Here is a 13875-nt window from a genome sequence, read left to right on the forward strand (position 1 = left end):
AGCGCATACACGCCACACCGCAGCACAACAGAGCGACAAGGGGGGGGGGGGGGGGCGCTTGGACATCCTCTTGTGTGTTCAGTTTTTATGTTATCACATTTGTGGTTGTTCCTTTTTACTTGGAATCTTTGCTCATTGGCTTGAATGGGTGTGCATGTGCGTTGACTCATTCTGCGGAATTGCCGTCGACGAGGTTCTCGTGGGCACTTTTACTTTTTTTTTCGGGAGAGGCGGGGGGGGGAGAGTAATGCCACATCCGCACGGTACCTCCACCCTTGCCGTCGCTTTCACTTCCTTTTCTTGAGCATCTCCATCTCATCTTCGCTGCTGTCCTCCTCCTCCTCCTCCTCGGCGGGGCCGCCGATCGCGAGTGTACTGGCAGTTGTACTCTTCGCTTGGCCCTTCGGGGGCAGCGGCTTTTTTCGCAGCGCCATCATCTCGTCGTCGTCGTCGTCGTCAGAGCTATCGCTGCCGGTTTCCTCCCTCGTGTTTGAGGGCCGACTGGTAGACGGGTCCAGCACAGAAAAACGCACGTCTTTTGCGGAACCATGCGCGGAGACCACAATGTCGTTCTCCGTCACTGTAACCGTAGAGCCATCCACGCCAGTCTCCCCATCCGCAAACTCATCCACCATCCCGACATCGTAGAGCAACCAATTCTTGCTGTGCCCAACAGCCATGATCGCAGTGGACAAAGCGAAACATTTGGACACCGGCGGGAGCTGCGGTCGGCACTGCGCGTAGAGAGGGATGCCCGCGTCCAGGGTGCGCACACACAGCCCCGTGTCAGCGTCCCAGACGCGCATAGTGTGATCCAGTGACGTGGTCACCAAGCCGATAGGCAACACCTGGCTCCGAGCGCCAGGACCACCGGCGCTGAGGGGGTTTGTGTAAAAGCTCAGCGAGGTGACGGTATCGTCGTGGCCGAGAAGCTGGAACGGGGCATCGCCACCACCGGCGTCGTTGTGCGGCCCCAACCCCGCCTTGCTTAGTTTGCGGGCATCGTAGATGTGAACAACACCATCGCCACCACCTGACGCCACGCGCACGCCACAGGGAGACCACGCCACGCACGACGCCGCTCGCAAATGTCCACCGATGCGGCCGCCAGTGTGAAAGACAAGTTGGCCGCTGCGCGTGTCCCAAGCGACGACACGACCTCCAGCATCGCTTGTCGTGAGCAGCGAGCCGTCCGGGTGAAACGCGACGCCGAGGGTGGCGCCCGCCGTCTCGTAGCCGTCCTGCGTGTACAGGCGTGTGAGCGGAGGCGTGGCTCCTGTGGTGCCCGCGGCGGCAGACGATGACGACGATACCCCCTCGAGCACCGCTCGCGCGTCCCACACGTGTACTGTCCCAGTGGTGTGTGTTGCGGCCAGGAGGGCGCCTGTAGGGTCCAAGGCAAGTTGCTGTAGGCCCCCCGTGTCGCCGCGAGAGTTGCCGTCCACCGCTTCATCAGACGTGATGGAGGCTGTTGTCAAGGGCTGCAGCAGTGAGCCAGCGTCTTCGTCCTGCGAGCCACTGTCACTGTCAGCGCTACTCGACGTCACTCGCCAAACACGCACAACAGATTGGAACATACTCGCTGTGAACGCAAACGACGTGGCTGAGGTTGCGTCTGCTCCACTCCGCTGCTGTGGGTACGCCACAATCGACTTGACACGTCCCCAGCCATGTGATTCGGCGTAGGTGGGTTGGCTGCACAGGGGTGCGCAGCGATTTACATTCCACAGCGTAAGAAGACCATCCACAGACCCCGTCAGCACGCGCGCAGAAGAAGTGTGAGAGGACCCGCTGTTACCAGCGGGAACGGCTGGCAGGACAGGCAGTGCTGCGCAGCAGTGAAAGGGTAGGCAGATCGCGCCGGCGAGAGCGTTGGTACCACAGCCGCTTCCCTGAACTTTGACGTTGCGCACAGCCTTGACGAGGCGCAGACGGTGAAGAGACTCTTCCATAGCCGTCGCGTGTTCATGCAGGAGTACCGCGTGCGGCAGCGCATAGAGGCTCTTTAGCTTCCTCACTCGCTCTTTGGCGAGCTGCGTCGTCTTCGGCATCATGTGTCGAACCCGTACATCGATGAGTTCACTGGAGGCTGGCGTCTGCGAACCCCTGAGGCGCGGCGATGGCGCCACGCGCACGTATGTTCCTTGAGTAGAGGCCATGAGTCCAACGGCGTGTCTATGTCTGTCTGTGTATGTGTGCGTGTGTGTGTGTGTGGTGGGTGTGCGCGCGAAACACAGTAAAAAAAACAGAAAAAAAGGTGGGTAATAACCCAAGTGAGGAGATAAAGGAATAGAGAGAGAGAGCGATGCGGGAGTTTGACCATAGTCCCGTGTGCTCCGGCGCCTCCCCCACCGATCAGCTGCAATGCGGTCCCTCTGCCAGCAGTTGCTATCACCCCCAGGGGAGTGTGTGCTTTACGTTTGTGGTCCAGCCGCTCCGTGTCTTTTAGTTGTGTAGTTTGCAGAGACACCGACACGGAGTAGTCGTATCGAAAGGCAAGAGGGGGAGGGGGGAGGCGGGTGAACGTCATCACGATAGGAGTTGAGAGGGCCCCCTCCCTCCCTGACTTCCACAAAAAAAAAAACACTGGACAGCAAAGGAGGAAAGACCCAACACCTGCTCCGAGGCATCCGTAGCGGAGCGACAACCAAAAGCAGAGGCGGTGATCCGGAGCAAAGTGGAAACACCAAACAAACACAGCACACTTTCACCTTACATGGGTTCTGGCAGCTTCGTCGCCCTCTAGTACGCAGCGTTTGTCTTCCAGTACGAGTGTGCCAACGATCATCAAAACGACCCAAATCTGGAGGAGGCCGATGTACCCCATCAGCGCCACACGCCACACCCAACTGGCGTGCGTGAGGATGCAGCCTACCTGCACAGCGACGCCGTCGACGGTGCAGAGGACCGAGGCAATGACGCGGCCGACAACGCCGTACTGACGTGCCAGACGCACCATGGCCGGATTGCGACGCCGGGCATCGGCGCTGTTGTCTGTCGTGATGACTGCAACTTTATCGTCGTGTGCCCAATGGGCGCCAGCATCTGCGCTATTCCCGGAAACGCCACTGCCACGGGGACCGAAGACACGATGACCACACATGGACGAGGCCGTCGGAGGACCCCGGAAGCCTGCTGCTACCTCCACTTCCGCATCCTGCATCTGCTTCGCAAGTTCATTGTACCGTGCTTTCATGTCTACCGCTTCACGCACCGCCGCATCAAGAGCGGCTTGCCGGTTGCTTGCTTGGAGAGAGAGTATTTGATTGCGCTGCTTCAACTCACAGAGCTCGCTCTGTAGTTGGGCCAAGCTCGCAGCGGGGCCCGCTTCGCCGGTGCCATGCGTCACTGCAGCCGAAACGGGAGGATTGCCGTTCACCTCAACTGCCTTGCTCTTTTGTGCCTGTAGGCGACGTAGATCACTTCGCGCCTCGGCGTGCGCTACGACCTCGCCTTCCAGCGACTCGCGAGCTGCGCCCAGCTCGAACTCCAAGTCGTCGACTCGCACCTGCATTTCTCGATTTTTTTCTTGCGCGCGTTGCAGTTCCGCTGCCACCTTGGCCGCTTCCTGGCGATGCCGCTCCACTTCCGCGCTCAGCAGTGCGTGGTCTGCCTGCAGGAGCTCCAACTGCTGATGTAACTCCCGCGCCTCATGAGACGCATCGGTTTGTTGCTGTGGCCCTGTTGCCGAGGCCAGCCCCGCTGCAGCGTCGCGTGCCCGCTTCACTTCCTGCTGGGCCTCATTCAGCAGTCGCTGCGAGGTCTCCTTGTAAACGATAAGCGCTTCCTCAGCCGCACGCTGCGCGGCACGGCCGGCGCGGGCATCCTGCTCCACCTTCCACAGGGAGTCACGTGCGGCGCTGCACTGGGCGCGGTTCGTGGCGGCTTCCTGCCGCCAGCGCACATTCTCGGCTTCTAGGACTTTGCACCGTGCCTCCAGTCGCTCTACCGCCGCTGCCGCGGTGCTGCTGGTGGCGACATGTCCAGCTCTGGTTCTGGTAGCATCAGATAAGGCCATGACTACATTGCCCTGGCTTGGATCAAGAACATTCCCAGCAGACGGGCCCGCGCCGGCGGTCGAGGTCAGAGACCGATTCAATCCCGCGGCAACACCTTTTCTCCCGCTATCGGTAGCCACATCTTGCAGGGATGGCCGGTACGAAGGCAGCTTTGTAGGCAGCGAGAGTGGTACGTGGTCCACCGTGTACTTCTCGCCAGAAGCGAGATGTGCTGACGAGGCCATGGTGGAATGCGGAGGTTCCGTGCTGGGAAAAGAGCTACCCCCATCCCCAGCTGTACTGCGGCAGCCGTGGGCGAGCCCACCCTGGAGGTTCCCGTCCAGAAAGCTACCGCCGTTGCCTTTTGGGGTGTGCTGGGCTGGCTGAGGACGGGGTTTCAAAGATGTGGTGCTGCTCACCTTGCTATCAAACTGCAGTCGGATGTGCTGTTCTTTTGCCGCCCGCGCGAGGTCTTCCTCATCGGCGGCATTGGCGAGCCTTTCAGTCTTCTTGTCGATGGCCTCCAAGAAGGCACCGACGCGGGTGAACATGGTAGACATCAGTCGACGCGAAACAACGCATGCGCCCAGGAAACAGCGTCAGCCGCCCACTCTTCTTTTTCCCCCTCTCCTACACACCCGCAGAACGCGCGAGGGGGCTCTCAGATGTCCCCCTTTTTTGTTTTTATGTATCACTGCTGAAGACGACCCCGAGTGTCGTGCGTGTAGGGCAAACAAGGAAGGCGGGGGTTCTGTTTTTTTTTTTTGATGTGTGTGTGTGTGTATGACGGGGCTGAGGGGATGCACGAGCGAGAGGGGGAGAGAGAGAGTGGGTGATGTGGGGTGGGGTAAGAGGAAGCACGCGCCCTGATGAGTGTGCCTTCAAAGCTCAACGGGTCCAGTTCCAACCGATCATTTTTCAGACAGAGGCGATGTGAAGGGGAAGAGAAGGGTGGGGATGCAGCAGCAGTAGTACTCATCTGGCTGCGCTTGTGGCGAGGCGTAAGAGTGGCATGCTGATCCGTCCTTTCATGCTGTACCGTCGTCTCTTGTCATTGTCCTCTCCCTGTTCCTTTTTTTTTCGAGGGGGGGGGAGCGGAGTTCAGCGGGATTGTGAAAGTATGTACCCCCCAAAATCGTGTTTATTTTCTTACTACTCTTTTTTTTTGCGTGTGCATGCGCATTTTTTTTTGAAGGGAGGTCCCCCCCCTCCCCCCTCCCCCCAAAAACCTTCCAGGCGTGTGTGGGGGCGCATGCACGAGATACGGTGTAAATCTTTTTCGTGCGTTGCTGAGAGTGAAGTGCCAAAGAGGAGGAATGTGAGATGATGGCCAATACGTCAAGTGTGTGTGCGTGTCTCTCTCTGTGGGTGCGTGCGTGTTTGGGGGTGGGGGTGGGGTGGGGGGGAAGATCCCTCAGCAGCGACTCGGAGGCAAGGCGACGGGAGAGTTTAGAGGAGGTTATAGAAGGGAGGCGGATGACAGCACAGTTGTCTCCAATCTCACCACCCCCCCTCCTCACCGTCATGCCGGGGGACCTGAGCATCAGTTCATCCGGGAATCGAAGACATTTTATCGAGTAAGGGAAACGAAGACCGAGTGCCCCGGGGGCACCCCCCTCCCCCTATTGGGCCTTACAGCGGAGAGTAGCCCAACTCCAGATATCGTGCGCGCAGCGCTTCTTCATCCTCATTGTCTCCCACTTGCGATTGCTGCGGTTCCTGCGCATCCCTGTCGTCCTTAGCTAGCAAGCCCAAACGTAGTTCGGCATCGACATCGTCGTCCCCTCTACCCATACCTTCCACGCCATTCCGCTCGTGGTAATAAGTGGGCCACTGATCATATCCTCTTGCCCGGCCCGACGCTGCCGTCTCCGCGCGCTCCTCTGCAAGCATGTCCTCCTCATGCGATGGCAGTCGTGAAGAGGAGGCGCATGCGTGCAGGGATGCGGCCTCGGCGACCACGTCAGAGCGATGATCAGCCAGCATCTTAGAGACAAGGTGGCGGGCCGCAGCAAGGATCTTGGCAGCGTTAGCATTTTCATCCAGGTCCTGTGAGGACAAAGGCTCTGACGTCAGCGTTGCAGCAGGCGTCGTCACCGAGGACGGCGGCGGCGGCGGCGGCGTCGTCATTCGCGGAGCAGTGACTGTCGCTTCTCCTGGCAGCGCTTCTGCAGACTCGATTTGCAACAGTTCGCTCAGTAGTTGTGCGTGTTTCAGGAGACCTTCGTACGCTTTTTGAATCATCTCGATGCATCGGCCCAACTCACTCAGGTTCACAGTGGCCTCGCAATAGCGACCGCGCAAGCCATTGTGTGCGTAATGGCTGTGCGATGATGCCGTGATTTCCTCTTCTTGCTGCTGTATCTGCGCCCCCCTCTGCCTTGCCTTCTGCGCGGCATGTGCTCCTGCGCCTTCAAGTCCCCCACTAGAGCTCAGCGACACCTCAACTCCGTCAAAGTAACCAAGCCGCTCGCTCACCGCGATGCGTACCGCCTCCTTTATGATTTCCTGCTCCATAACCGGGTCACCCAAGTCAGCGAGCAGGCCCAACTTGAGTGGGATGTCCAGCGAGCCCTTCACCTCTACATGCACATATGCCGTGGTCATGAGATCGTCACCACGTTCGATGCCACTCATTGTGTTTCAAGAGACACGCGAAGGGGGGGGGGCCAAATGTCAGAGCTTGAGCTCTTGTCTAGCTTGTGCCTGATAGGGCGCCAAAGTAATGCGTGTGCGCCTTTTGAGGGGATGTCAAGTGGTTTCCTGTAGATGTGTGCGCCAAGGCACGTACATTTGTAGTCAGGTAGGCGGAGGCAAAGACCACAGAGGAGAGGGGGAGAGGGAGGGATGGTGGTGTTCCTGGTTACCCCCCCTCCTCCTCCTCCTCCTCCCTGGCGTCTGCGCTGTCGAAGTGGGGTGGGGGTGGGGTGGGGGTGGTGGGGGAGAATACAGCTGCACATGTTCGGACTCATTCCACTGCTTTCCCAGATATGAAAAACAATTGTGATCTTGCTTGTGCCTCTTTATGTGTATGGGGGGGGGGGAAGGTGGTTGTGGTAGGAAGACCTCTCTCTCTGTCTACGTGTGCGCCGGCAACAATGGTATGCTGATCCCCCCCCCTATTCATGGCAGGATTAAAGTGAGGCGTCTCGCCTTGATGGACTACGCGCCCCCCCCCTTCTCCCCGGAAGGCAGGCCGTGGTTCGTGCGCATGCACGACGACTGGGTGGGGAGCATTAGCGGGTCGGATTCCTCTCGGCTTCTTCTACACCCGGGAGTTGCAAGACTGTCACAGCCTGTCCATCACCCGAATGCCGTTGACTCGGAACACCTCCCCATACTCCTTTTCATGCTGCGTGATGTCGCAGCGGAGTTGCTCTGTCAGTCGTTCGAGATGGAGCTGGAGCTGCTCAAGCCGCTGGTTCCCCGCTTTGCCTGGCATCTTGGACGGCGGCGAGACGGCCGCGGACGCTGTGGCATTCTTCTGATCCTCCTCAAAGACGTGATAGGAAGACGGCAGCGAGACGCTGGGGGCGACATGCACGGCATCGTCGCCCTCGTTGTGACCGGCGCTGACGCGCTTCAGCGCGAAGTCGTATTTTCCGTTGATGGGGAGTGTTGCCAAGGGCGGTGCGTTGGCCATGGGGCGCAGCTGCCGCTGCACGTATTCAAGGCGTGTCAGGGCCTCGAGGAGCGGCAGCTGCGCCTCCAGCCGTCGCTGCTCCCGCATCAGTGCGTCATGCAACTCCGCTGCTGGTGCCTCTTGGGCGAGTGTATCCGCGTAGTTGAGAAAAGTCCGCTGATCGTCAGATGGCACCTCCAGCACGTCCCAGAGTTGTCCAAGACGCTGCTTAGCCTCTTGTAGCACATGTTCACTCGATTCCTTTCCTTGGCTGTCGGTGTAGCTGTGACCGTGATGCGCTACAGCTCGTTCAACGGGATCGCCTGGAAGAATCGACAAAGGACTACCTTTTGAGCTCACAGAGTACGGCGCACCGGGCGTCCAGACAGCCGAGAGGGTTGCACAGCCGCTAGTGTGTCTCCTGCCGAGCGGCGTTTGGGATTCTGGAGCTGTCACAACAACGGGAAGATCGGTAGTAAGAGAAGAATGTGAGGAAGAGCTCGGCTGCTTCGGCGGCTGAACATTGGGCGATTGGTGGCGCGTGCGCTGACGCTGCAGCACATCGGTTGCAAAGCGCCGTTCTTCATCTTTAAGGCAACGACGCGCGAGCTCTTCGCGCTCTACCTGCACATCGTAACGCATCTGGTTCAGCAACTCGCGGTACTCTTCGTCTAATGCCCGGTATGCCGCTGCTTGCTGCTGCTCCGACGCGACACGGAGCGCCACAGCGTCGCGCGCCGCTTCTTTCGCGCGCTGTTCTGCAGCACGTCGGGCGTGGCGCTCTTCCTCTAAAAGCTTCCGCCAGTTCTCTTGCTGAGCCTCCCACGTGGACTGCAGCGCTGCTTCAGTGGCCTCGTGCTCTTTGCGGAGTTCGCACACGAGCGCCGTAACATCAGTCTCATGGCCTGCTTGCAGCCGTGCCAATGCCTCCTGCTGGCGCACCTCCTGCTCGTCTAGTGCTTTCTCGTGGGCAAGGCGCAGTTTGGCCAGTTGCGTCTGGTGTTCTTCAATGAAGTGGGCTAGCTTCTCCTCTGAGCGAGTTTGAACACGGCCCGCCTCGGCTTGCACGCGCGCACACAGGGTGGCTTGCAGCTCCGCGTAGCATTGGTTGCGCTCCTCAAAGGCGTCGCGCAGGTCCGCGATGCTTTTCTCATACTCGGCGCGGAGCCTCTCCTCTTGTTCGTCTCGAATGCGTTGGAATTCCACGTATGATCCCGTCTCCTTTTCACATAGTTGGCTCGCCTGTGCGTCGCAGCGCTGCTGCAGCTCTGCCATCTGCTCCTCGTACATTCGACGCATATGCTGCATCCGCTCAGATGCAGCCCTTTCGTAGGCCTCGCGCGCCGCCGCGTGATGGGAGCGCTCGGCCGCCAACTGCTCTTCGTGTGCTTGCCTCAGCTCTCGTACGCGTCTCTCGTGTTCACGCTCGCGCATGTCGCGGTCTTTCTCAAACTGTGTCACCTGCTCCTGCGTGAGCTCGGCGGACGCTGCCTGCATCTGCGCGACAGCGTCCTCATGAAGGCGTCGCTGCTCCGCCAGGAGTTTGGATGTCATTGCCTGTTGTTGCTCCAGAATGGGAAGGTAGCTTGAGCGGACTTCACTCTCCAGCTGTGCACGGGCGGTTTCGGTGATCGCGAAGTGCTCTGCTACGCGTGCCGCGGCGGCTTCAATACTGGCGCCTCGCTCCGCTGCGTGCTGTTGCTGAGCCGTGTGCCACTGAGTTCGCTCAGCCATCAGCACTTCCTGCAGTTTCGCGGCAGCCGCCTTGCTATAGGCGTCGAGCGAGGCAGCGCGTGTGGCAGCCCAGGCTGCTTCGCGAGCGCGCATGCTTTCTGCCTCCTGAGAGAGATAGAGTTGCTGCTCATCTTGCAACGCACTTATCTGGGCCGCATAGTGTTCATGAAGCAGACGAACTTCTTCGCGGTGGAGCTGCTGCACACATGTCCACTCTTGTGTTCGAAACTCCTGCCACAGGGAAAAGCGTTGCAGCAGCTCGGCTTCTAGTAGTCGCACCCAGCCTCCCTCGGCGGCGACCAGCCGTTCTGCCAGTTGCTTCTGCATTTCCACCTGTAGGGTGCTTCGTACGTCTTGCTCCATCACGGCTCGCTGCTGCGCCAGCTGCACCCGCTCGCTGCGCAGCATAGCTTCTTGACTCCCCAGTTCTGTAAGCTGCTTCGCATGCTGGGCAGCGACATGTGCGGTCAGTTGCTGCAGTGCCGTCTCACTTTCCTCGGTGCGGCGCCGCTGCCACCGTTCTTCGGCGCTGCGGAGCTGTTGTTCTCGTACCATCAGCGCACTCTCACCGGCACGTACGCGGCTCTCCGCTTCCGCTTCAACCTCCCGTTTCGCTGCACAGTGCTGCCTTTCGAGGCGTTCAAGTGCCCGCTGAGAGTCTTCTTTCGTTTTCATGATCGCGTTTTGCAGCTCTTCTTGGTGGGTCCTGCGCTGTGCTTCAGCTTTTTCCTCCAGTGCCTGCTCACGCCGCTGCACCTCGTCAAGAAGGGCTGCTCGTAGAATGCGGTGCTCTTGCTCCACCGCGTCAAAGCGAGCTTGCTGCTCCTGACGGCACTGCTCGAGCCGCGCTGACCACAGCGCCACTGCCTCTTCAACGGCTTTCTCCACATTGGCCGCGTGCGCCGACTGACATGCGTCAAGTTCCTTCTCCAGCTCCGCCACCCGCTTCAGCGCTGCTGTCGCAGTCGCGGAGCCAGCACCCGAACTGCTATTACCGATGCGGACTGTCTTGATCTTCTCCTTGTACTGTTGCAGCACCGCGTCGTAGGTCGCCTCGAGGCTGTTCAGTTGCGACGTGTAGCGCGCCTCTTCGGCCTGACGTGCGTCCTGCAGGGCTGCCTCGTGCGCCAGCTCATCGAGTCGCAGCTGATCCTTCAATTGATGAACTTGCAACGAGAGACTCTCTTTATCCTTTTCCAGTTTCTGCACCGCTGCCTGAGCATCGCTGAGGGCGTCATCAGCGGCGACAGTCAGTCGCTCCCTCTGGCGTGCAACATGATCCTCCCACACGGCCCTCTCTTTTTGATGTTCCTCCTTGAGTCTGGCTTCCTTGGCCGCGCTGGAGCTGCGCACCTTCTCCAGTGCCTCCTCGTGTATGCGAGTGAGTCTCAGCACAGCGGCACGGTGCGTCTCCTGTTCCGTCGCCAGCTGAGCTTGCCAACAGGAGCTTGCCCTCTCCTCAACGACATGCAGTTGCTGCGCGACGGTTTCTGCAACCCGCAAAGGGCACTGCTCTATCTGGCGAACGGCCTCCTGCTTCTCTGCCCATATACGGTTCACCTCCTCGTGTAAGGCACGTATGAGGTGCGCGTAGTCATGCTGCAAGTGCTGCACATACTCGACCGTCTCTGCCGCGGCTGCAGTGAAACCGTCGGCGAGGCTCTCATACGCGGCGAGATACTCCTGGCCCACCTGTGCTTGCCGAAGCGCGTGCTCGCGCAGCAGCTGTTCCCGCAGTGCTGTGATGTCACGCATTGCAATGTGCAGCGTCTCTAGCTGGCGATTATTTGCTTCACGGGCAGCTTCCTCACCGATCGCAACCATGCGGACATGTTCCTCCTTCAGGAAGGTGCGCCACTGTGCCTCTCGGTGTGCCACTTGCTCGTCCATCAGGCGTTCCCGCTCATCCATGTCTTGCTCTAGTATGCGACGGTACTCCACTTTGAAAGACTCGACTTGCTCCTGAGTGGCGGCTTCGATGGCCGTATGCTGTGCACGCTCCGCTTCTACTGTGGACACTGCCACCGATACGAGGTGCTGCTGGAGGCGTTCTGCTAGTGATTGCTGCTGTTCTGCTAGAGTGGCTTGTAGACGCGTAAGGAGAGCGGTCTCACAAGTGGTGCGAGTGTGTTCGAGGCTCTCAGCACTTCGCATCCACTCATCGGCCACGCTCTGTAGAACGCGTTCCAGGTGCTCTCTGCTGGCGGTGTCGCGGAGTCGCACGAGGGACTCGTAGTCAGTCAGGAGCTGAGCCGTCCGCTCTGTAATGTCGTCGTCAGCCTGCCGAAGCTGTGCGTCTTCGCGCAGCTGCTGTGTGCGCTGCCGCAGGTGCGCCTGCTTCTCATAACTGTAGAGGCGCTGCATCTCTGCCAGCTTTTGTTGGGTGCGCTCAAGCTCTTCGACTGCTGCAGTTTGTGATGACGACAGGGGCGTGGTGTGTGACGCAGTATACGTAGCTGGCGGTGTGCCAGGCGTTGGCAGAGCGGTACGCCTTAAACCCGGGTACAACAGAGACCAGTCTCCTCCGCGGTCGTGTAGTGGCACTCGCTCCTCAGCACACTGCTGCCGTCGGTCTTGCGACGGTGCCAGCGGCGGCTCTGGTTCAAGGTCTAGGGTGGAGGTTACTGGCGCCTCCTTGGATCGGTGTGGTGCCGCCGCTGTGTTGCAGATCGTTTCGAGGTACTGTCGCACAGGCCCCTCTTTGCAGTTGTGTGAGCTCCTTGTGTCTTTGTGGTGGTGTTCACTTGACGCCTCCATCGTGCTGCGATCGTCGCTGTGCGAACGCCCCACGGAGGGTGGCGGCTGCTTCTGTTGCCGACGCTTTCCGAGCTGTGCATACACCCCGTAGAACTCATGGAGGTCCCCCAATAACGTGGATGGCATGTGCATCTGCTGCTGCCGCGGATGCTCCTGCAACGACTGTGACTGCACGGCTGGTACGGCGTTGTCCACCAACTCTTGCGGTCGCTGCTGCGGGCACGGCAGTGCCACGAAGCCTTGGCGCGGCATGTAGGGATAGGCTACGGCGCTCTTGCTCCTTTCTTCTACACTGAATGTGCTACTCTATCTATATGTGTATGTTGATGCGGAAACACAGGAGAGGAGGGGCGAAGAGTAGAACCACCTCCCTTTTCTCCCCTCATCTCTCACCCGTGTGTGTGTGTGTGTGTGTGTGTATATGTGTGTGTGTGTGTCTGATACTTGTAAGCGTCAAAGCAAAGGAATCCAGATGAGCCGAGCGACAGTGATCGCGATACTCGCCAACTGACGCAGGATGTAGCGAAAAGGATATTTTCTCATCCTTCAGTCTGTCGTATAGCCGCGTGGCGGGTCACCCCCCACACCCCCCGGTGACGCACCAGCGCTCGAACATTCTGCTGAGACACAGTTCTTCTGACCTGGGCTTTGGATGAGCGGAGCACACATTGCCATCGTTCATCATCATCATCCCTCCCCCCTCCTATATATGTGTATATATAAAAGAGTAATCTCATGTCTTATCGATACCACCCCCAACGCACTCCACAAAATAGAGGAGACGTGCACACACCCACACACACACACAAAAAAGAGGTACACAACCAAATGCACACAAGTACACCCGTCTACATCTGCCCGAAACATTGACAACACATTACTGTTTTTTTCCCTTGTTGCTCTTCAACAGGTCGTTCGGCCACGAGGACATCGACATACACACACACATATATATATATATATGTGTGTGTACCATCATCATAATCAAAGGTAGCTAGCGAGCCTCTTTGGGGGGAGAGGGGAAGGGAGGGGGGAGGAGGAGGAAGAGAATAAACATATTCAAGACACAGGCGACATCTCCAATGTTGACAACAAGGGGGAGACGAGCGCATCCAGCAGATAGAACAGGCGAACAATATATGGGTGGGAGGGGAGAGGTGGGAGGGGGGAGGGGGGGAGGAACGCAACAATAATAGTCAAATAGAGTGAGACGGAGAATCCGGTGAAGCCAAACCAAAGAGACCCTCCACAAAATTGAGTGAAGAGAGACTGCAAAATCAGGAGGAGGGGAGAGCTGCTCCAACAGTAACAACCAAAAAAAAAGAACTACGGAGGGATTTATAAAGCAGTCAGTACCCATTGTCGCGTGAGCTTGGCGCGGAAGCGATCGAGGGATCACTCGATGTTCAACACCCCCCCCCCCAAAAAAAAAATTTAGTCTGTAATACGGGGTCTCGTTGTTTTCGAGTGAAGTTTGTTCCTCAACGAGGAGGAAAGCAGGAGGGAGGGAGGGAGGGAGAGGGGGGTGGGCGTCGTCGGAAGCAAACAACAAGACGTCACTCATTCAAAAACAAACAAAAACAAACAAACAATAGAAACCGAAGAAAACCAACAAAAGGGAGCAGCAGAGGTGTAAAAGAATTACCTGGTTAGGAGGAGGTCATACACAACAATAAAGCACGCAAACACAGACAGCCACATAGACAGACAGACAAATACACACACACACACACAGACGCACTCTCTCACTCTCCGCTATGCAGA

At 58.5% G+C, this 13875-nt stretch overlaps 4 protein-coding genes across 4 annotated transcripts; all 4 read right to left on the reverse strand.

Moving 5' to 3' along the window:
* Positions 1 to 287: 287 nt before the first annotated feature.
* On the reverse strand, positions 288 to 2159 carry JKF63_05099 (uncharacterized protein; the record flags this gene model as incomplete). Its single annotated transcript, XM_067901068.1, has 1 exon — positions 288 to 2159. The coding sequence occupies one exon, from the start codon at positions 2157 to 2159 to the stop codon at positions 288 to 290; it is 1872 nt and encodes a 623-aa protein (XP_067757431.1).
* A 548-nt stretch (positions 2160 to 2707) lies between these two features.
* Positions 2708 to 4558, reverse strand: JKF63_05100 (uncharacterized protein; the record flags this gene model as incomplete). The annotated part of the gene is made up of 1 exon (XM_067901069.1): positions 2708 to 4558. The coding sequence occupies one exon, from the start codon at positions 4556 to 4558 to the stop codon at positions 2708 to 2710; it is 1851 nt and encodes a 616-aa protein (XP_067757432.1).
* Positions 4559 to 5630: 1072 nt separating this feature from the next.
* On the reverse strand, positions 5631 to 6635 carry JKF63_05101 (uncharacterized protein; the record flags this gene model as incomplete). The annotated part of the gene is made up of 1 exon (XM_067901070.1): positions 5631 to 6635. The coding sequence occupies one exon, from the start codon at positions 6633 to 6635 to the stop codon at positions 5631 to 5633; it is 1005 nt and encodes a 334-aa protein (XP_067757433.1).
* Positions 6636 to 7287: 652 nt separating this feature from the next.
* JKF63_05102 (uncharacterized protein) lies at positions 7288 to 12363 on the reverse strand (the record flags this gene model as incomplete). The annotated part of the gene is made up of 1 exon (XM_067901071.1): positions 7288 to 12363. One exon carries the CDS (start codon positions 12361 to 12363, stop codon positions 7288 to 7290), a length of 5076 nt encoding a protein of 1691 aa, XP_067757434.1.
* Positions 12364 to 13875: the final 1512 nt, after the last annotated feature.

This window comes from Porcisia hertigi, chromosome 21 (assembly GCF_017918235.1).
Source record: "Porcisia hertigi strain C119 chromosome 21, whole genome shotgun sequence".
In the NCBI taxonomy this organism is placed as follows: Eukaryota; Euglenozoa; class Kinetoplastea; order Trypanosomatida; family Trypanosomatidae; genus Porcisia; species Porcisia hertigi.